General features: G+C 42.4%; 1 protein-coding gene and 2 long non-coding RNA genes across 3 annotated transcripts; 1 reads left to right on the forward strand and 2 right to left on the reverse strand.

Moving 5' to 3' along the window:
• Positions 1-2,516: 2,516 nt before the first annotated feature.
• On the reverse strand, positions 2,517-8,923 carry LOC124261686. Its single transcript, XM_046696034.1, has 2 exons — positions 8,907-8,923; positions 2,517-5,808 (listed from the first exon to the last, which is right to left on the reverse strand). The coding sequence occupies exon 2, from the start codon at positions 5,790-5,792 to the stop codon at positions 4,836-4,838; it is 957 nt and encodes a 318-aa protein (XP_046551990.1). The 5' UTR covers positions 5,793-5,808; positions 8,907-8,923; the 3' UTR covers positions 2,517-4,835.
• A 6,298-nt stretch (positions 8,924-15,221) lies between these two features.
• Positions 15,222-16,308, forward strand: LOC124261697. Its single transcript, XR_006894396.1, has 2 exons — positions 15,222-15,343; positions 15,932-16,308. It is a non-coding gene; the product is annotated as an uncharacterized LOC124261697 (long non-coding RNA).
• A 2,905-nt stretch (positions 16,309-19,213) lies between these two features.
• LOC124261700 lies at positions 19,214-19,737 on the reverse strand. Its single transcript, XR_006894400.1, has 3 exons — positions 19,665-19,737; positions 19,577-19,620; positions 19,214-19,312 (listed from the first exon to the last, which is right to left on the reverse strand). It is a non-coding gene; the product is annotated as an uncharacterized LOC124261700 (long non-coding RNA).
• Between the last annotated feature and the right edge of the window lie 1,728 nt (positions 19,738-21,465).

Raw genomic sequence — 21,465 nt, forward strand, 5'->3', positions numbered from 1 at the left:
TACCAGCTGTTCACCTCATATATATTTCCAAACGTAATATGTTTCTAAATAGGGTTTAGGAATCACAAATGGGAGTTGTAAAATTGAATATGCAAATAAATAAAAAAAATTCTCAGCTACAATAAATCCCAAAACATATACTCAAAAAAGTATTTCTCAAACTGAACATTCATGTAACCTTGCTGTCATACCACTGGCGGAATTTCAAAATGAGTACGCTGAAAAATACATAAATGACCCTCAAAAAGTGGGACTATAATATCCCCATATATATGAAATATAAGCCCAAAATTAGATACTAAAGTTGATTTGGTATATATAGATGTAATATAATTGTTTTGAAACTCGTAGCGATACATAAGTATGTTACCTATAATTGTTGGGAAGCGCACGTACAATCAACAGAAATCGTCAGAAATACGCTCAATTGGACCCATGAGAGCTGTTATGCAAACAAACGAAGGTGCGTGTTGTGGAATCTCTCACCTGTAAGTAAACCGGTTGGGGACTACTAGTTCAAAGCCAGCATTTGGCCAGAAAGGGCGGAATATCATGTAGTAACAATGGAAATTACTTGTCAGAATGAAGCAACGTATGTCTGTACATTGGAAGACAAATCTAAACGGATCTGGCTAGCTATTCTCGAAACGTTCGTAGCCCTACGAACTTCTTAAGACCATTGTTAAGACATTGGCTACAATCAAAGTTATGAATTCTTAGGGCTACGAACGTATCGAGAATAAGGTGGTCAGACTCGCTGACTTGATTCAATGCAGAAAAACGTATTTCAATTGCGCGAAGATCGATGCTTTAAATCGTTAATCACTTGATTGTCAGTTCCATATTTTCGATTTGTTAAAGACAACAACCGTTAAGCGGATGTATTGCTGAATGTGGTGGTAAACTACCAACAAACAAGCAGTACTCAGCTCTACCATGCCATCAGTGCTGCACTGGTACACAGTGTCAGTAATGGTATATTACCCATCAAAAGTCTAGACTCACTTAAAGAACTCACTATATGTTATGTATATATATATATACATATTGATTTAGTATATATATATATATATATATATATATATATATATATATATATATATATATATATATATATATATATATATATATATATATATATAACCGCTACAATCTCCCTGAAGAGTAAAGAACGAAACATGTTGGAGAAAAAGGCATTCTGTTTTTATTTATCTATGCAATATTTATGACTGAACACCTGTACTACTTTGGACATTTTGTGCGTATATATATATATATATATATATATGTGGTTTCTCTACAACGTTGGGGAACCAACTGCAAACCTTATGCATATGGGTTGCACGAGGATCAATACATCAAATTGCTGAAAAGCATGTGCAAATATCGTGCATTTGAACAGCTGCGTTTTGGTGTTGAGTTTGTTAAGAATTCGCCAATTTTCACTGAGTTCGAGTTTCACCATTAATTGAACTCATGACAATAATCTTTTCAACGTTACAAATTTGTTTTACAAGACATCAGTTCATGTGTAAACAGTACCTTTAAATAGTATGGAATATTTTGCAAAACCTAGTTTAGAACAGTTGACTGAAGTAAGTGGCTTCATTTACACTAGTGAGTCTAAACTTTTGATGGGTAGTATATATTACCCAAATAACTCAAATGCTTTAGGATTGACTTACTGTTATCATCGTAGAGCTAAGATTCCAGCAGTTTTCCTTCTCTGTTCCTTTGGTATCTTAATATTTCCCTTAACTGTCAATCTTCCTTTGGGTCTATGTCTGAGGGAGCGGTGGGGTAGCCTAGTGGTTAAAGCGTTGGCTCGTCACGCCGAAGGCGTGGGTTCGATTCCCCACATGGGCACAATGTGTTAAGCCCATTTCTGGTGTCCCCCGCCGTGATATTGCTGGAATATTGCTAAAAGCGGCGTTAAACTAAACTCAGTCAGTCAGTCTATGTCTGATAGTGGCTTGTGATGCAATTTGTTGTAGTAAATATTCTTAAAGAGGGTTTTTCTGAGTTGTAAGAACATGGCCCCGTTCCTTTTCACTTTGTGAATAAATATACTCATGGAAACAAATAAGGGAACACATGAAAGTACAAGTGTTCCTTTATTTTTCCAGGTTTCTTCACAAGTTATGTATTGCACTGTGCCTAAAAATCTGGAAAATAAAGGAACACTTGTACTGTCATGTGTTCTCTTATTTGGTTCTATGAATATATGTTTGAACCAACATCGTTTTGTGGAACGGAGCTTAGTATTGGTTCGCTACCACTATGATAATGCCGGTCTTGTCACTATTAAGCCAGTATTTGCCTGAACATGACAGGTATTTTGAAAGGTATAACTGAGAACAATTATTTCTCTTACGACAAGCATGGGTTACTGAAGATCAGTTCTACCCCGGATCGTCTCGGCTCATGCTCCTGGCTTCAGAAGCGTCAAACTGAACAGCACCCCCAAGCCAATACCACCACATACTACTCTCCATGATGAGATACAACAAACTCTCATAATTCACGATTTATTTTTATCACATTAGCACATACAAATGCCACTGCATATTATTATATCATACAGCAGTGATGAGGGCAAAAATCCAATGTTCCATAATAGGGTATTTTCAAACCTACTCAGTCAGGTGGAAACAGGCCGTCCTGTAAAAGCAACACCGCACATACCTACAATATTCTTATACTATTTGACCGCCTGCATGGTGTAGTGGTTAGAGCGCCCGCCCGGAGAGCGGAAGGTCGCAGGTTCGATCCCCGACCGCGTCATACCAAAAGTCGTTAAAATATTGTACTTGTTGGTCCTGTCTGGCGCTCGGCATTAATGGGTACAAGAAGGACTGGTTGGCTCGGAGTCAGTATACTGTGTCTGAGTGGGGTATTCATGCTTCACTGCGGCATGGTATCTCAGTGGGCTAGCATTAGCAATATACACCAGCAATATACACCAGCTTAAGTCTGGGCTAGTACAAGCAGTCACACATACACATACACACGCATGCACGTCGTCATATGAGCGAAATATTCACAAGCACGACGTTAAACCCAATTTCACCTCACTCACCTCACCTCACCTCACCTCACCTCACCCCACCTCACCTCACGCTATTTAAAACCATTTCCGCATGGACCTGGTCCGCCTAATTGCAGCATAATGAGGCAATATACCTACAGCTGTTTCAGGCGCCTTCAAGCTTCAAGACTGACGTGGGCGTTGATTAAGAAAACATCTATCTAAGCAAGTAGTGTCCATTAAAGGTTGTCATCGATAACATGTTTCAACATTTGACTAATCCCCAAACCCGTTGTTTTATGTTATGGCACAAGTGTTATGGTCTCAGAATTTCTGCCCACAGGGCGTTCAGTCGTCAGTACATAGGGTCATATTCAGGCCACGTTTTATTTTCAAGTCCTCGAGCCTTTGCATATTGCTCGATTGTGTCGGTTGAGCACGGCATCGAAGGGTCATGTCTGGATGTACCGGGGTCCCTTATTTACATCTAATGTTTGCATAATTAATGATGTTACAACGCCATGCCTTGGCATCCAATGTCAGCGCAGTCAAGTGTCGTATAGTGTGGTGTGTTGGTGTGAAATGTCTGCATAACCAATGATGTTACAACGCCATGCCTTGGCATCCAATGTCAGTACAGTCAAGTGTCGTATAGTGTGGTGTGTTGGTGTGAAATGTCTGCATAATTAATGATGTTACAACACCATGCCTTGGCATCCAATGTCAGCGCAGTCAAGTGTCGTATAGTGTGGTGTGTTGGTGTGAAATGTCTGCATAACCAATGATGTTACAACGCCATGCCTTGGCATCCAGTGTCAGCGCAGTCAAGTGTCGTATAGTGTGGTGTGTTGGTGTGAAATGTCTGCATAATTAATGATGTTACAACGCCATGCCTTGGCATCCAATGTCAGTACAGTCAAGTGTCGTATAGTGAGGGGTGTTGGTGTGAAATGTCTGCATAATTAATGATGTTACAACGCCATGCCTTGGCATCCAATGTCAGTACAGTCAAGTGTCGTATAGTGTGGTGTGTTGGTGTGAAATGTCTGCATAATTAATGATGTTACAACGCCATGCCTTGGCATCCAATGTCAGTACAGTCAAGTGTCGTATAGTGTGGTGTGTTGGTGTGATATGTCTGCATAATGAATGATGTTACAACGCCATGCCTTGGCATCCAATGTCAGTACAGTCAAGTGTCGTATAGTGTGGTGTGTTGGTGTGATATGTCTGCATAATGAATGATGTTACAACGCCATGCCTTGGCATCCAATGTCAGTACAGTCAAGTGTCGTATAGTGTGGTGTGTTGGTGTGATATGTCTGCATAATGAATGATGTTACAACGCCATGCCTTGGCATCCAATGTCAGTACAGTCAAGTGTCGTATAGTGTGGTGTGTTGGTGTGAAATGTCTGCGAAAATATTTGCTTCGTGGTAAAGTATAACGGCATCCTATGTGAGTACAGTCAAGAGTTGAATAGTATGGTATCATGGTGTGAAATGTCTGCATAGATAGGTGTTTCATAGTAACTTGACTTGGCATCAAAGCCTGTACACTTAGAATCTTAAAATGTCCTTTAGACTGAGCAGATCTGGGTAGATTTAAAGACGTTAGTAAAAGTAACATGGCATCAGAGGTCAGCATAGTTGAGATATCCTCAAAGTTCAGTATAGAGTTAGGTGTGCTCTCCCCACGACATGACAACTAAAGTCTGTTGAGTTGAGCTTTTTCCAGTATCAGTATCTGACGTGGAATCTTTGGTTAGAAGAAACCTGTTTAGCTGGTGATAACATCAATGTAACTGTTAAATGTGACCAGTAAGATCACGCACCCACTGCTTCGCCTCGTTTTCCCCGCTTGTCGGTGCACACAGACATCTAAACATCTGCACGACTTCTTGCCTGCACTCTTCAAACTTGTTCACGTTCCCGCCCTGTTGAAGCCAGTACTGTTTGGCGTACTCGTCCACATACAACTGGCCGTTGTTCAGTAAACGAATCAGATCGATGATGCTCCTATCAACGGCAGGACCGGAGTAAAAGTTGTTGGAGTAATAGTCGTACATATAAGTGACCACCATGTCAGATATCTCCCCAATGGCTATACCATAGGTAGTTGCGTTGGCATCAATGTATTGGTCTTCTTCTCGAATATGAGCAACCATCTGGTGGCCGATTGACTGGGTGGTGGCTGCAGGAAGAGGCGTGTGATATGCTTTATAAGCTGCTGTGTGTTCTTTATTTTCAAGCAGTTGAGCTGCAGTGCTTCCAATCCTAGCAGCAAATCGGTCAATGATTGTCCGAAACACCTTCAGCACGTTGTTGTTGATGACATGTTCGCCACGATGCGATGGCTTCTTCTGTTCCCCTTTACTGGTCTTTGGGTCTGATGGCTTTTTGGATTTGTTGGTCAATTCTTTGATGTTAATCTGAGTAGCAGCAGGTTTTGTACCAGCTCCTTTCATGGATTTTGTAGCTCCTCCTTTCCCGGATTTTCCACCTTTTCCTTTCATGGCATTCATGACTTCTTTGGGCCCAATACCCTTCATTACGACTTTTTCAGCAACTTTAAGGTGTGCAGAATCCGGGGCACCTGCTGTCCCATATGTGAGGACATCCAGCACAAGGCTCAGAGCTGCATCGGCTCCATTTTCCTTTGCAAGGTCATAGGCGCCATGACAGATGGCTGATATAGCTTCAACCGTGTTCTGGAGTGTACCCACGACTGGGAAGATGTCCAGCCAATCTGTCCATACGCTCATGTTTGTTGTAGCTTGTCTGAAAAAAGCAAGAAAACATTGGATGGGTGAGTGAGTGAGTTAAGTTCATGCCGCACTCAGCAATATTCGAGCTATACAGCTGTCTGTAAATTATCGAGTCTGGACCAGACAATCCAGTGATCAACATCATGAACATCGATCTACACAATTTTGATATGATGACATTACAGTCATTGTTATCGTGACATGTGTCAACCAAGTCAGCGAGTCTGACCACCAGATTCCGTTAGTCGCCTCTTCCGACAAGCATGGGTTACTAAAGATCAAATGGGTAATAAATACATTCCAGTTAAATGTGATTGAGTGAATATGTTTTTTAAGACCTCTTGTAGCAATACCCGAGCAACTTCTTCTGAGTAGACACCTACGAAGCTGGGAATTCCCCTCACAGGGGAAACGTCTAAATGACTAGGCTTCCTTCCGACTCTTAACGTTTCTTTGTTGTTTAAGCCATATTCCAAATATATGGCGGCGGTCTGTAAATAATCGAATCTGGACCGGACAATCCAGTAATCAACAGCATGAGCATCAATATACGCAGTTGGGATACGATGACATCACAGTCATTATTATCGATATATCATCAATTCACCACTCGTAATGCCAGCAACGTTTTGGGCAACGTTTTATTTTTCAAGATAATAATGGACGTGCTCATATTGCTAGGTTTCTGACCCGTTTCACCCAACGGCAAAACATTCATGTCATGGCCAGACTGAGTGAGTGAGCTACGTTTTAACCCGCTTTTAGCAATTTCCGAGCAATATCACAGCGGGGGGACGCCAGGGCTTTACACGCTGTACCCGTGTGGGGAATCGAACCCGGGTCTTCGACGTGACGAGCGAACGCTTTAACCACTTTGCTACCCCACCGCCTCATCATAGCCAGAACGCAGCCTTCACACCCTTTAAACACGTCTACTGGCAAACAAGGATAAGTTGGACCGGCGCAGAGAACACGTTTATTACGGGAAGTAGGCGGTGCACGGCAATGAGCAAACCCATTTGGTTTGTGAAAGGTAGAGCAGATGTAGGCTAGTGTTCGTGCAGTAAATGGCGATGAAATTGATTCCGTGCGTAGCTGCACACGCCTTGCTCATAAGACTCTCACGTGGTCGGTGTAGCAAGTCGATAATATTCGGAGGTATAGATATATATTTCGAGAGAATTGAATATGTCAAAGTTAGGTAAGCACTGTCAGATAATACATTCTCAGACCCGAGAAGTGGCATACAATGTTACTAAGTACATGGAGAAAGAATGTACATCTACAGGCACTATTAAAAGATAGCACCTGCCACTGTCGAACTCGGAGTTCGCTGAGACAGGCCACGCGCTTCACCCATCGCATTACACTTGATCGTGGACAACCTGGGGCCCCATCGCTCGCAATGGCAAGCACCAGTGGGCGGCAGTCAGGTTGGTGCTAAACTTATCCTAGTTTGCCAGTAGGACGTCATTGCCAGGTGTGTATGTTTCGATATGTTGACAGTGCCATTCCAGTGCTCGTGGGTTTCACCAAAGTGATAACTGCCTTACACCCTGTTCTTCCTCAGAATAGTGTTCAAATAAATAGAAACATCGAAATAGAAATAATTTTGATAAGAAATCGCGGCCAAAAGTATGGTCGATTGAAAAGTTTGTTAAACTCACTCACCCAACCAGCGACTGAAACTCATTATAACCACTCACTCACTCATATTATGTTGGGGCCGTAAAAAAGTTGAGATTGGAATTTTTGGAAACCTATGAAAACCTATGAAGAGCGTTACATGTCAATGAGCTGCTCTCCTTCCAGTGAGGGAGGGAGTTTAGTTTTGCGCTGCAATCAGCAATATTCCAGCTATATGGCACCGGTCTGTAAATAATCGAGTCGATGCCAGACAATCCAGGGATCAACAGCATGAGCATCGATCTACGCAATTGGGATACGATGGCATGAGTCAACCAAGGCAGCGAGCCTGGCCACCCGAACCTGTCCTCCCGTCACGCTAAAGACCCGGGTTAGATTCCCCACATGGGTACAATGTGTAAAGCCCATTTCTGGTGTCCCCCGCCGTGATATTGCTGTAATATTGCTAAAAGCGGCATAAAACTATACTCACTCACTACTGAAGAACAGTCCTAACCCGGACCTTCATTGGTCGCTCTTATTTAAAGGTCAGTTCATCATATTACAATGCTATTCATAACATGCTACTGTTATTGTTGTACCATCTTTTACATATTCAAAACCCTGTCACCTGAAAAAATACTTGTTTCCATTTTATGCATTGTGATATTTAATTATTTACTACACGTTAGATACATGCTGTCAATCGAAGTATCCTAATTGCGTCGATCGATGCTCGTGCTGTTGATCACCGGATTATCTGGTACAGACTCAATTATTTATAGATCGTCAGTGTATAGCTATAGTAGAGGGACGGTGAGGTAGAGGGACGGTGAGGTAACCTAGTGCTTAAAGCGTTCGCTCAATACGCCGAAGATCCGGTTCGATTCCCCACATGGGTACAATGTGTAAAGGCCATTTCTGGTGTCTCCCGCCGTGATATTGCTGGAATATTGCAAAACAACGGCGTAAAACCCAACTCACTCACTCACTGTTAGTCAATCAATGTAAGTATTATTATTGTTAAATGTGATAGTGTGAAACATGTGTCTCAGTTGTCTCCCTTTCCTTTCTTTTCGCTTTTAATGAATCTGTGATTCTATGTGATATGATTTATACTGTGATAATCATATGTATAATGATAATGTTTACAGGTATTCTCTTCATCTGCTAAAAGCTAAATATTGCTAAAGCTGCGTAAAACCTAACTCACTCACTCACTCACTTACTATACAGTCTAGACTAGGACCACGTCACGACTCTCTTCTAGTGATGTGTGTGGCGTTAAACAACAAACAAACAAAAACACGAACAAACATAGAACCGTTTTTCAGATGAGCGAAGAAAGGAGACCCGCTTATGCCACAAATAATGCACCCCCTCAAATATGGCAAATATAAACAAAGTGGGGGCACATGTTTACATGTAACAATTGAGTAATTCAGTGACCTGACATATTAGACATCGAAAACTCTAAACACTTACGTGTCTGCTGCTCTCAACAAAAGGTCCCGCGACTGATAAAATGTCAAGTCTCAGACTGATTTATTTAACCGATACTGCCCACGCCATCTCTGTTCATACATCCGCGTTTACCTGTCAATCATTAAGTCGCATCGAGTCACAGAAATTAATTTCCTTCCTTGTAAATGTCTGCCATTGTCCTACATCTTTGCATGGAGAGTATCATATTACAGTCGACTATGTAGTGATAGAGTGATAGTTTTTACGCCGCACTCAGCAATATTCCAGCGCAATTGGGAACCGATGTCAACCAACCACCCGATCCCGTAAGTCGCCTCTTACGACAAGCATGGGTTACTGAAGATCGATTCTAACCCGGATCTTCTCGGGTGATACACATAAGGAGAGTCTTATTGATATCAAAATAAATCAGTCTGTAAACAATCGAGTCTGGACCAGACAAACTAGTGATGAACAACATGAGCATCGATCTACGCAATTGGGATACGATTGAGAGCCCCCGATCCTGTTGGTCGCTTCTTACGACAAGCATGGGTTTCTGAAAACCACTTCTAACCCGGATCTTCACGCGTTTCATTATCTCTAACTCTCTTCATACCAGTGTATATATGCTGTCAATAGGGTGGTCACTTGGAGCCTGACCACCCGATCCCGTTAGCATGGGTATCTGAAGACCAGGGTCAAGTAGTTAGGCACGCTGATTTGGTCGGGTGAGTGAGTGAGTATGGTTTTACGCCGCCTTGAGCAATATTCCAGCAACAATACGCCGGGGAACATCAGAAATGGGGACCCGTGAAGATCCGGGGTAGAATAGGTCTTCAGCAACCCATGCTTGCCATAAAAGGCGACTATGCTTGTCGTAAGAGGCGACTAACGGGATCGGGTGGTCAGGCTCGCTGACTTGGTTGACACATGTCATCGGTTACCAGTTGCGCAGATCAATGCTCATGCTGTTGATCACAGGATTGTCTGGTCCAGACTCGATTATTTACAGACCGCCGCCATATACCTGGACTATTGCTGAATGCGGCTTAAAACTAAACTCACTCACTCACTTAGAAATGGGCTATAAACACTGTACCATGTGGAGAATCGAACTCGGGCCTTCGGCGTGACGACCGAGGGCTTTAACCACTGGGCTACCCTACCGCCACACCTTTTTCACCCAGATGTCAAAGATGACCATACAGCTCTTGCTCAGAAGTTGTTTCATCAAGCTTACAAAATATATTTTTATAAAAATTAGATGGTTTAGTTTCAGATGCGTGGATAACAATTCCACGTGTGACACATTAAAGACAACATTCTTCCCTGCTTTGGCTTGTACCATATAGTTTAGTGTTTTTAACTGATTAGCATTTGACATGCCCTTGCGTGTGTTTGTGACTGGAACCATTTTCAAGAACTCCTAGAATCAAAACTATTTCATAATAATACATAAACACCTGCTCACGGTACAGAAGGAATGGTACCATCGACTTCACTTTAGTAAATATTTCTTATAAATATTAAAACGACTTATTATAACGCTAAAATCAAACTTTGCCAGTGAAGTTGTAAGGAAATGAGACCGATTGACACATGAATCCTCTATTTATATCTGGCGGTCAATAGTACAAAGTATAAGATCACCCATGTGCACAAGGGCAGGTGGGACAAATGTTATGCCATCTTAATGCAATGAAAATGTATAGCTTCAAAGATATGGCTTGTCTTCTAATGTAATCCATAAAATAATTAATGAAACATTAGTCGACAAGTCTTTGTGCATTAATAGCTAATTATAATTAATATTCTTATGTCAGATACCCTATATGGTACGATGTGTTGCAGCATAGAGGCAGATATATTTGTGATATTGAAAATTAGGACAAAACTAAGTATAAATATCTTAAAATATCCTGCAAAGGTATAGATCCTCGGTGTGACTTTAATTGTTTCTCTTACAAAATAAAAATCTGTAAATTGTGAAAGCATAGTGATGATGATCTGTGTTGTGAAATAAGTAGTTTGGACTGCTTGGTGTTCTTCAATCCAATATTGTTATGCAGATCAGGAGCATGTGGGCCCTTGTATTTATTCACCAGGGCAGGTACGTATAAATACTCCATACGTTCACTCTCACTCCATCTGACCAATGGTTTGTAAGATCTTTGGGCTATTGTATCGAATCACAGAGTCGAACCCCTGAGTCTCTGGATTGTTACAGATCGCCGCCATATAGCTGGAATAGTACAGTGTGCGGCGTTCAGCAACAAACAAAGAAAAGTAACGATTCCCCAAGTAGAAATGTAGCACTAATGGTAACAATCCTTACCGGAAAGTGAAAGTAGGACAATGAGCCACTGCGGCTATACACTGGTGCACAGAGCAGGGTTCATTGGATAGGGGCATTGCACAAGGGGATTAGTCAGTGGGTTGAGGAAGGAACATCTCAGGATATGACACTGTAGGATTTCTAGATGTGCTATCTGCTCGAATGTGGAGTAAACAGGAAGGTCTTCTTCAGCTAGGATGTTAAACTGGTTGTGTACAAGCAGCCCATAACCGCTGACACACTTCTCAGATTTCAATGTGACCTGATCAGGCAAGTAGAGCAAACAGCAGAGCGACGCTCGACTCCGCTGCAATATTCAAATTGGTTTGTTGTCTGTCGCCATACTCAGCTATATGGCGCCGGTCTTTAATAATCAAGTCTGGACCAGACAACCCAGTGATCAACAGCATGATCATCGATCTGCGTAACTGGGATAATATGACATTTGTCAACCAAGTCAGCAATTCTGACAACCCGACCCCGTTAGTCGCCTTACGACGGGCATGGGTTATTGAAGACCAATTCTAACCCATATTTTTATGTGGCTATGGTCTCGACTACAAGTTGTTCGACTTCCATTTTTATGGAAGCCGTGGTGGCTGAGTGGGTTAGACGGTTGATTTTGTGTGCAGGCGATTAGGTGCCTGACTCGAGGTCAGGTCCTGACTGTCAAGACTCGATTATTTTCACACATCCGCCATATAGTTGAATATTACTGAGTGCGGCGTTAAAAACCAACCAACCAACCAGTCCAGACGACAGACTTTGGGTACCCCTCTGTTTATATAGGCCTATAATGACTTCTTTGCTCTTTGGTGCGGTGGGGTAGCCTAGTGGTTAAAGTGTTCGCTCGTTACTCTGAGGATCCGGGTTCGATTCCCCTCATGAGTACAATGTGTGAAGCCCATTTGCTGTGTCGCCCGCCGTGATATTGCTGGAATATTGCTTAAAAAGGGCATAAAACTAAACTCATTCACTCATGATGTATGAATGGACCATTATTACTGTCTCCTGTCTACAGGCCCTATATTGACGTCTTTGAATTCCAGTATAATTAATGGGCCCATGGGTCATGATTGGCTTGTTTATACATGTGTCCAGTGAAGAGTACAATTCATGGGTGGAAACAGGGCGGAAACAGTACACCTCTGCATATCGTACAGACCCGTCCAGGGCAGACATAAATATACTGCAATAACATTTTTTTTTTTACCTTTTGGCAATGAAAATAAGTAACAACATCCGAAACTAATAAATGGTTCAATAAGATGGCCTATATCCCCTTCAAGAATTGTTCAGATTGTAGGTTTTGGAACATGTACAGACCTATTATTGGGACATGGGTCATGAGCGAGTGAGTGATTTTAATTTTACGCCGCTTTCAGCAATATTCCAGCAAAAGAAATGGTCTTCACACATTGTACCCATTTGGGGAATCGAACCCGTGTCTTCGGTGTTACGAGCGAACGCTTCAACCACTAGGCTACCCCACCGCCCGTCATGATTGGACTATTTGGGACTTGTTTCTTTCAGTACAAGATTCGTTGAGAGAATGAAGGCAGACCTGCTCAGTTTACCATCATATTAGGCGTGATTGTATTATGCAGCTTTCTATTTTGCAGGGCTCCACCACTACGCCTTACCCGTAACATGGCACAAACGTGAGCTGCCAGTTGATTGTGTTATCATATCTCGATAGTGGACTTGATTCTATCAACCATTGGTTTACAAGACCTAGAATCGATCAGTTACACGTAGCCAATACCGCTGGATCATTCTGACTGCAGGCAAAACACATATTACTCACACATTCCAGATACGTATTCACACTAGTGTGTGTATGCATGCACACACCCGTGCGCTTGTTATAATATACTGCGCGTGTGTGTGTGTGTGTGTGCATGTGTGCGTGCGCGCAATGTGTGTGCGTGTGCGTGTTTATGTGTCAAGTGCCTGCCAAGGCACTGAGTGAGTGAGTTTGGTTTTACGCCGCTTTTAGCAATATTCCAGCAATATCAGGCGGTAGGTTTGGGGATATGTACAGACCTATTATTGGGTCATTGGTCATGATATTGTGAGTACGTCCGTTTAATTTAATGAGGCATTTAGCTATATTCCAGCAATATTACGGCGGGGGACACCAAAAATGGGCTTTACACATTGTAGCCATGTGGGGAATCGAACACGGGACTTCGGCGTGACGAACGCATTAACCTAGAGACTACCCCACCTCCCGGCGAAGGCATTGAGCGACAGCACCCAGCCACCCAGCCACCCGGCCACCCGGCCACCCCGCCACCCAGCCATCCGCCGCCCAGCCACCCAGCCACCCAGCCTCCCAGTCATCCAGCCACCCAGCCACCCAGCCATCTGCCGCCCCTTCAGTCATCAGTCACTTTCAAGAAGATGATTTACTCAACCATGACACATATAACAGCAGAGTATCCTGAGCGGAGTACAGCATACCCGGACACACAGTTCCCACTAAATCAGATACCCTGTATTTTAAATAAGTTTACCGAGAAGCCGCAAAAGCAGTGTGCAGTATTTGAAAAAAGTAAGGCCAGAAATGCTTGGAAAATGTTATTTTGCAATTTTTTGATAATGGTTGATATTTCAGATTCAAAACTCATATATAGTCATTCATACCACCACGACCTAATATGGCATATGAGTAATCATGGTGTACCATTCCCTAATCATAACGATTACTCATAAATTATCGAAAAATCCATGGCAGAAACACTTCTAAGAAACAAACTATGCTGTGACCCACCTGGCAGGCAGACTTCGGCGTGACTCACAATATCATGACCAGCGTTTTGTAATGCAAGGGCAGTACATGTCAGGGACTGTCTCAAAATATCAAGTGTTAGTATCACAGCTGGTGGCGGACTCAAGCGGAATTACACACGACATTTATTGTATCTTTGATCTCATCTTGCATTTTAGCACACGTCTGTGGGATTTTACGTTCATACAATTGATAAAAAGGGAACCCCGTATGACGACCCTTATCAAAACTATCCAGTTTTTTGTTTCTTATCTGGTTTTGATTTTGACACGACCCCTGAGGTAACTGATGTGTTTACAACTTTCTAAAACTTTGTTTCTCCAGTATGAAATACTGGTATAAATTTGAAATTAATTGTTCTGTTGAGATATCAAGTAGCATGTTGCCAGTTCAATGCTCATACACGAAGTGAAACTTCTATGGGTGAACAAGATTATCAATAGGATTTAATTTAAGGCTTTTTTACGTAATTCGTTTGGATATAACTACTACAAGAGTTCCATCTTTTTCTCATATAGATGTTCATAAAAAAACAAAACTTTTTACAATCATTTCTGTAATTAAATTTGTTGAGGATTTATGAATATTTATAGTCTGTATTTCAAAACGACAGTTTGTACTTAGAATATTTACGAATGTTGTTAAAACGTCAAAATTTCCTCCTGAGAAGTCATCCCTCAAGTGCATCTTTTCATCTGAGCTTTAATATCCAAGGTAGAGTCACACATGTGTCATGTATGTGCTTTTATCTTGTGTCAGATTCACTATATTGATATTGAAGCCAATAAGCATTTCCCAAGGATTTCGGGCCTTACTTTAGTTAAGAACGCGACCCAACAAAGGTAAGGACAATAGCACTGTCGGGTCGCACTTGAGAGTGGGTAACAAGGACGTAAGTTATAGACATCCTTAACGGAGGATAACGCCCATTGAGAGGTTCGAGCACTGTAATATATAATGCTTACCTCACCACTTATCATTCCCTGGAAATGGCCACAATGATCACGATATGCTCGCCTGTTTCGCGAAAATCCTTGTGTCACCCGGATCTAGCCTCAGCACACCCACCTCTTATGAAAGTACAATAGACGATAAACATTTCCTTGAGAGAGTTATGCGTGATCTGGAGAATAACAATTGTGTTGTGAATGGCGATCATAAAACCCACAGGGGTACTACAGGGGGAGGGGGAGGGGAGGTTAAGGACAAGTGTAACACTTATAACTCAAATAGCACTGACACTCGCTGCTCAGTACTCAAGATAGTGTGTACGGAGTTGCAGGTAAAGTTTCTTGCGTAAAGTCAGGTGGGAGGTTTCTAGAAAAGGTAGGCGTTCGCTCATATCCCCATTGGTACGGAAGCCTATTAGGGCCATTCGTTTTTTCGGATACATATTATGTTTTTAGATACTTACGAAGTTGAAATTTCATGAAAATGATCGTTATCTTAAATTCAAATGAAGAAAACCCCCCAAAACAAAACAAAAACGAATGGCCCTAAAGGCTTAGGTAGTGTACATATTAGTGAGAAGGATTTATGACCTCCCTTTGTGGGACAACTGAATGTATGTCTTTAGTTGCCATCAGGTAGATATGTACTCTCATTGCTTTTGTTGTTAGTAGTCAATCTTCGTTTCAGTATTTTGAATTTTAACAATGCTTACATAGAAGTGAGTGAGTTTAGTTTTAACCCGCCAGAAATGGGCTCATGTGGTGTATCAAACCTGGATCTTCGGCGTGACGAGCGAACGCCTTCACCACTAGACTAACTAGACCACTAGATAAATTCCAACCCGGATCTTCATGGGACCTCTGGCGTGTCGTTTCCAGGTTTTTGCTAAAAGCTGTGTAGAACCACATTTACTGAAGCCCTTTAAACGTTCTTCCAATAATTACTCCCTTTTCGCTCTTTCAGACAAGAAACAGCAAACATGAGTGTATGGACAGATTGGCTAGACTTTACCCCGGTCGTGGGTACAGTCAAGAACACGGTTGAAGCTGTAACAGCCGTCTGCCATGGGGACTATGACCTTGCGAAGTAAAAAGGAGCCAGTGCCGCTTTGGGTCTTGTGCTGGATGTTCTCACAAGTGGTACCGAACATGCCGCTGGGACTGCCGCCTTCAAAGTGGGTCAAAAACTCGCTCTTAAGGGCACTACAGAAAAAGTTGTTGTGAATGCCATGACTAAAGCCAGGGCCAGAGCTGGTACAAAAGCAGTTGCTGCTCGGATTCCGATCCACGATTTGGGCAAAAAATCTAACAGACCCAAAGACCCAAAGACCAGTGAGGATGTTTCGGACAATCATTGACCGATTTGCTCCTAAGGTTAGAAGCACCGCAGCTCAACTGCTTGAAAAAAAAGAGCACACAGCAGCTTATCAAGCATATTACGCACCCCTTCCTGAAAACACCACCCAGTCTATCAGGTACCACATGGTTGCACATATTCCGGAAGTGGAACAATACATCGATGCCAACGGAACGGCCTATGGTATAGCCATTGGGGCGATATCTGACATGGTGGTCACTTACATGTACGATTATTATGGCAACAACAGCTATAATGCTCCGGTTGTCGATAGGAGTATCACCGAGCTGGTTCGTTTACTGAACGAAAGTCACTTGTATGTGGATGAGTACGCCAAACAGTACTGGCTACATCATGGCGGGAGTGAAGCCTTGTTTGAGGAGAGCAGACGACAAGTGGTGCAGATGTTCAGACGTCTGTGTGCACCGACAAGTGGGGAGAACGAGGCAAAGCAGTGGGTGCGTGATCTTACTGGCCACACTTAAGTACACCGCCATTGGATGCCAAGACAAGCTATAGTAACCCTCACCTATACTGACATTGGCTGCCAAGACAAGCTATAGTAACCCTCACCTATACTGACATTGGTTCCCAAGACAAGCTACTGTAAGACTCACCTATACTGACATTGGTTGCCAAGACAAGCTACTGTAAGATTCGCCTATACTGACATTGGTTGCCAAGCCAAGCTATAGTAACCCTCATCTATACTGACATTGGTTGCCAATACAAGCTACTGTAAGATTCGCCTATACTGACATTGGATGCCAAGACAAGCTACTGTAACCCTCACCTAAACTGACATTGGTTGCCAAGACAAGCTACAGTAACTCTCACCTATACTGACATTGGATGCCAAGACAAGCTACTGTAACACTCACCTATACTGACATTGGTTGCCAAGACAAGCTACTGTAACCCTCACCTATACTGACATTGGATGCCAGGACAAGCTATAGTAACCCTCACCTATACTGACATTGGATGCCAAGACAAGCTATAGTAACTCTCGCCTATACTGACATTGGTTCCCAAGACAAGCTACTGTAACCCTCACCTATACTGACATTGGATGCCAAGACAAGCTATAGTAACACTCACCTCTACTGACATTGGTTGCCAAGACAAGCTACTGTAACCCTCACCTATACTGACATTAGATGCCAAGACAAGCTACTGTAACCCTCACCTATACTGATATTGGTTGCCAAGACAAGCTACTGTAAGACTCACCTATACTGATATTGGCTGCCAAGACAAGCTACTGTAAGATTCGCCTATACTGACATTGGTTGCCAAGACAAGCTATAGTAACCCCATCTATACTGACATTGGTTGCCAAGACAAGCTACTGTAAGATGCGCCTATACTGACATTGGATGCCAAGACAAGCTACTGTAACCCTCACCTATACTGACATTGGTTGCCAAGACAAGCTACAGTAACTCTCACCTATACTGACATTGGATGCCAAGACAAGCTACTGTAACCCTCACCTATACTGACATTGGTTGCCAAGACAAGCTAATGTAACCCTCACCTATACTGACATTGGATGCCAGGACAAGCTACTGTAACCCTCACCTTTACTGACATTGGATGCCAAGACAAGCTATAGTAACCCTCACCTCTACTGACATCGGTTGCCAAAACAAGCTATAGTAACCCTCACCTCTACTGACATTGGTTGCCAAGACAAGCTATAGTAACCCTCACCTCTACTGACATTGGATGCCAAGACAAGCTATAGTAACCCTCACCTATACTGACATTGGATGCCAAGACAAGCTATAGTAACCCTCACCTATACTGACATTGGTTCCCAAGACAAGCTACTGTAACCCTCACCTATACTGACATTGGATGCCAAGACAAGCTATAGTAACCCTCACCTCTACTGACATTGGTTGCCAAGACAAGCTACTGTAACCCTCACCTATACTGACATTAGATGCCAAGACAAGCTACTGTAACCCTCACCTATACTGACATTGGTTGCCAAGACAAGCTTCTGTAACCCTCACCTATACTGACATTGGATGCCAAGACAGACTACTGTAACCCTCACCTATACTGACATTCGTTGCCAAGACAGACTACTGTAACCCTCACCTATACTGACATTGGATGCCAAGACAAGACACTGTAACCCTCACCTATACTGACATTGGTTGCCAAGACAGGCTACTGTAACCCTCACCTACACTGACATTGGTTGTCAAGATAAGATATTGTAACCCTCAACAATACTGACATTGGTTGCCAAGAGAAGCTACTATAACACTCACCTATACTGACATTGGTTGCCAAGACAGGCTACTGTAACCCTCACCTTTACTGACATTGGGTTGCCAAGACAGGCTACTGTAAGCCTCATCTTTACTGACATAGGTTGTCAAGACAGGCTACTGTAACCCTCACCTTTATTGACATTAGGTGCCAAGACAAGATACTGTAACCCTCACCTTTACTGACATTGGCTGCCAAGACAAGCTACTGTAACCTTCACCTATACTGACATTGATTGTCAAGACAGGCTACTGTAACCCTCACCTACACTGACATTGGTTGTGAAGACAAGATATTGTAACCCTCAACAATACTGACATTGGTTGCCAGGACAAGCTACTATAACACTCACCTATACTGACATTGGTTTCCAGGACAAGCTACTATAACACTCACCTATACTGACATTGGTTGCCAGGACAGGGTACTGTAACCCTCACCTTTACTGACATTGGTTGCCAAGACAAGCTACTGTAACCCTCACCTTTACTGACATAGGTTGTCAAGACAGGCTACTGTAACCCTCACCTTTACTGACATTGGGTTGCCAAGACAGGCTACTGTAAGCCTCACCTTTACTGACATAGGTTGTCAAGACAGGCTACTGTAACCCTCACCTTTATTGACATTAGGTGCCAAGACAAGATACTGTAACCCTCACCTTTACTGACATTGGTTGCCAAGACAAGCTACTGTAACCTTCACCTATACTGACATTGATTGTCAAGACAGGCTACTGTAACCCTCACCTACACTGACATTGGTTGTCAAGACAAGATATTGTAACCCTCAACAATACTGACATTGGTTGCCAGGACAAGCTACTATAACACTCACCTATACTGACATTGGTTGCTAGGACAGGCTACTGTAACCCTCACCTTTACTGACATTGGTTGCCAAGACAAGCTACTGTAACCCTCACCTAAACTGACATAGGTTGTCAAGACAGGCTACTGTAACCCTCACCTTTACTGACATTGGATGCCAAGACAGGCTACTGTAACCTTCACCTACACTGACATTGTTTGCCAAGACAGGTTACTGTAACCCTCACCTTTATTGACATTAGGTGCCAAGACAAGCTACTGTAACCCTCACCTTTACTGACATTGGATGCCAAGACAAGCTATAGTAACCCTCACCTCTACTGACATTGGATGCCAAGACAAGCTATAGTAACCCTCACCTTTACTGACATTGGTTGCCAAGACAAGCTACTGTAACCCTCACCTCTACTGTCATTTGTTGCCAAGACAGACTTCTGTAACCCTCACCTTTACTGACATTGGATTCCAAGACAAAATGCTGTAACCCTCACCTATACTGATATTGGTTGCCAAGACAAGCTACTGTAACCCTCACCTATACTGTCATTGGTTGCCAAGACAAGCTATAGTAACCCTCACCTTTACTGACATTGGATGCCAAGAGAAGATGCTGTAACCCTACCTTTACTGACATTGGTTGCCAAGACAAGCTACTGTAACCTTCACCTATAGTGACATTGGTTGTCAAGACAGGCTACTGTAACCCTCACCTATACTGACATTGGTTGCCAAGACAAGATGCTGTAACCCTCACCCATACTGACATTAGTTGCCAAGACAAGCTACTGTAACCTTCACCTATACTGACATTAGATGCCAAGACAAGCTACTGTAACCTTCACCTATACTGACATTGGTTGCCAAGACAAGCTTTTAACTCACTTGCCTATACTGACAACGGATGCCATGCTGAATAGATGCAGTTGTAACTCTGTTCGGAGCCTTATGTATGCAGTCCATTGCTCTCTTTAATGAACACTAGGATCACCCTAGTCAGGATTGGTTCTCTTATTCAACACACTTCTCTATCTGGAATCTTGCAGGATTCGGAAACGCAAGTAGGCAATAACCCACCATAGTTAACAATATTTTCACAAATGTTAGCAGACAAGTGTAGGGCTGTGTAAACAGTTCCCACTGTATAGAGTGGGTTGTAAAATATTTCCAAAGGATAGTATATATTGAAGGTCTCCCTGTGTCAATAAACAGAGTGTACATCTTTAAATGTGAATGTCTGTGAAACACTCCTCTACCTTGTGATTTATCCACTTCACTGCTGTGTCCAGGAACTGCTAACTCTCATAAGATATAAAAGTTGCTGTCATTCAAAATAATATTCAGTTGTGTCTAATAAAAATATCAGAATCTAGATGCATGAGTTTGTTTTATTCATCAAGGAAATTGGTGAGGGCACCCTGCTGTTATATTTTGCCAATAATACACTTATTCTCTACCTTTTAATGTCGTTTTAAGTGATACTAGTAGAGCCTAGGCGCTGTGTGCGACGTGCCTCAAAATCCAATAAATTGTCTCAATTCATGCTCCATGAAATGTGCGAAATAAGAAAAAACACAGTTTCCAAATTCGGAACACAAGTCAAGAAACTATTACGCTATAATTCGCCTGAATATGAAAATTATACACTTATTCTGCACCTTGTTATGTCATTTTAAGCGATGCTACTATTGTCTAGGCGCTGTGTGCGACGTGCCACAAAATCAGCTAAAGTTGTCTGAATTCATGCACCATGAAATGTGCGAAATAAAAAAAAAACAGTTATCAATTTTGGAATACTTGCCACGCACCCATCAAGCTATACCTATCCGGAAGATGAAAGTAATACACTGATTCACTATCTAGTTATATAAATGTGCGAAGTTACAACAGCACAGTTACCAATTTCGACACACATCTCAAGAAACCATTATGCTATAACTAACCTGAAGATGAAAATAATACACTTATTCCGTACCTTGTTATGTCTTCTAAGCGATACTAGTAGTGCCTAGGCGCTGTGTGCGA

Source organism: Haliotis rubra, unplaced genomic scaffold (assembly GCF_003918875.1).
Source record: "Haliotis rubra isolate DU_JTF1 unplaced genomic scaffold, ASM391887v1 Scf804, whole genome shotgun sequence".
Classification (NCBI taxonomy): Eukaryota; Metazoa; Mollusca; class Gastropoda; order Lepetellida; family Haliotidae; genus Haliotis; species Haliotis rubra.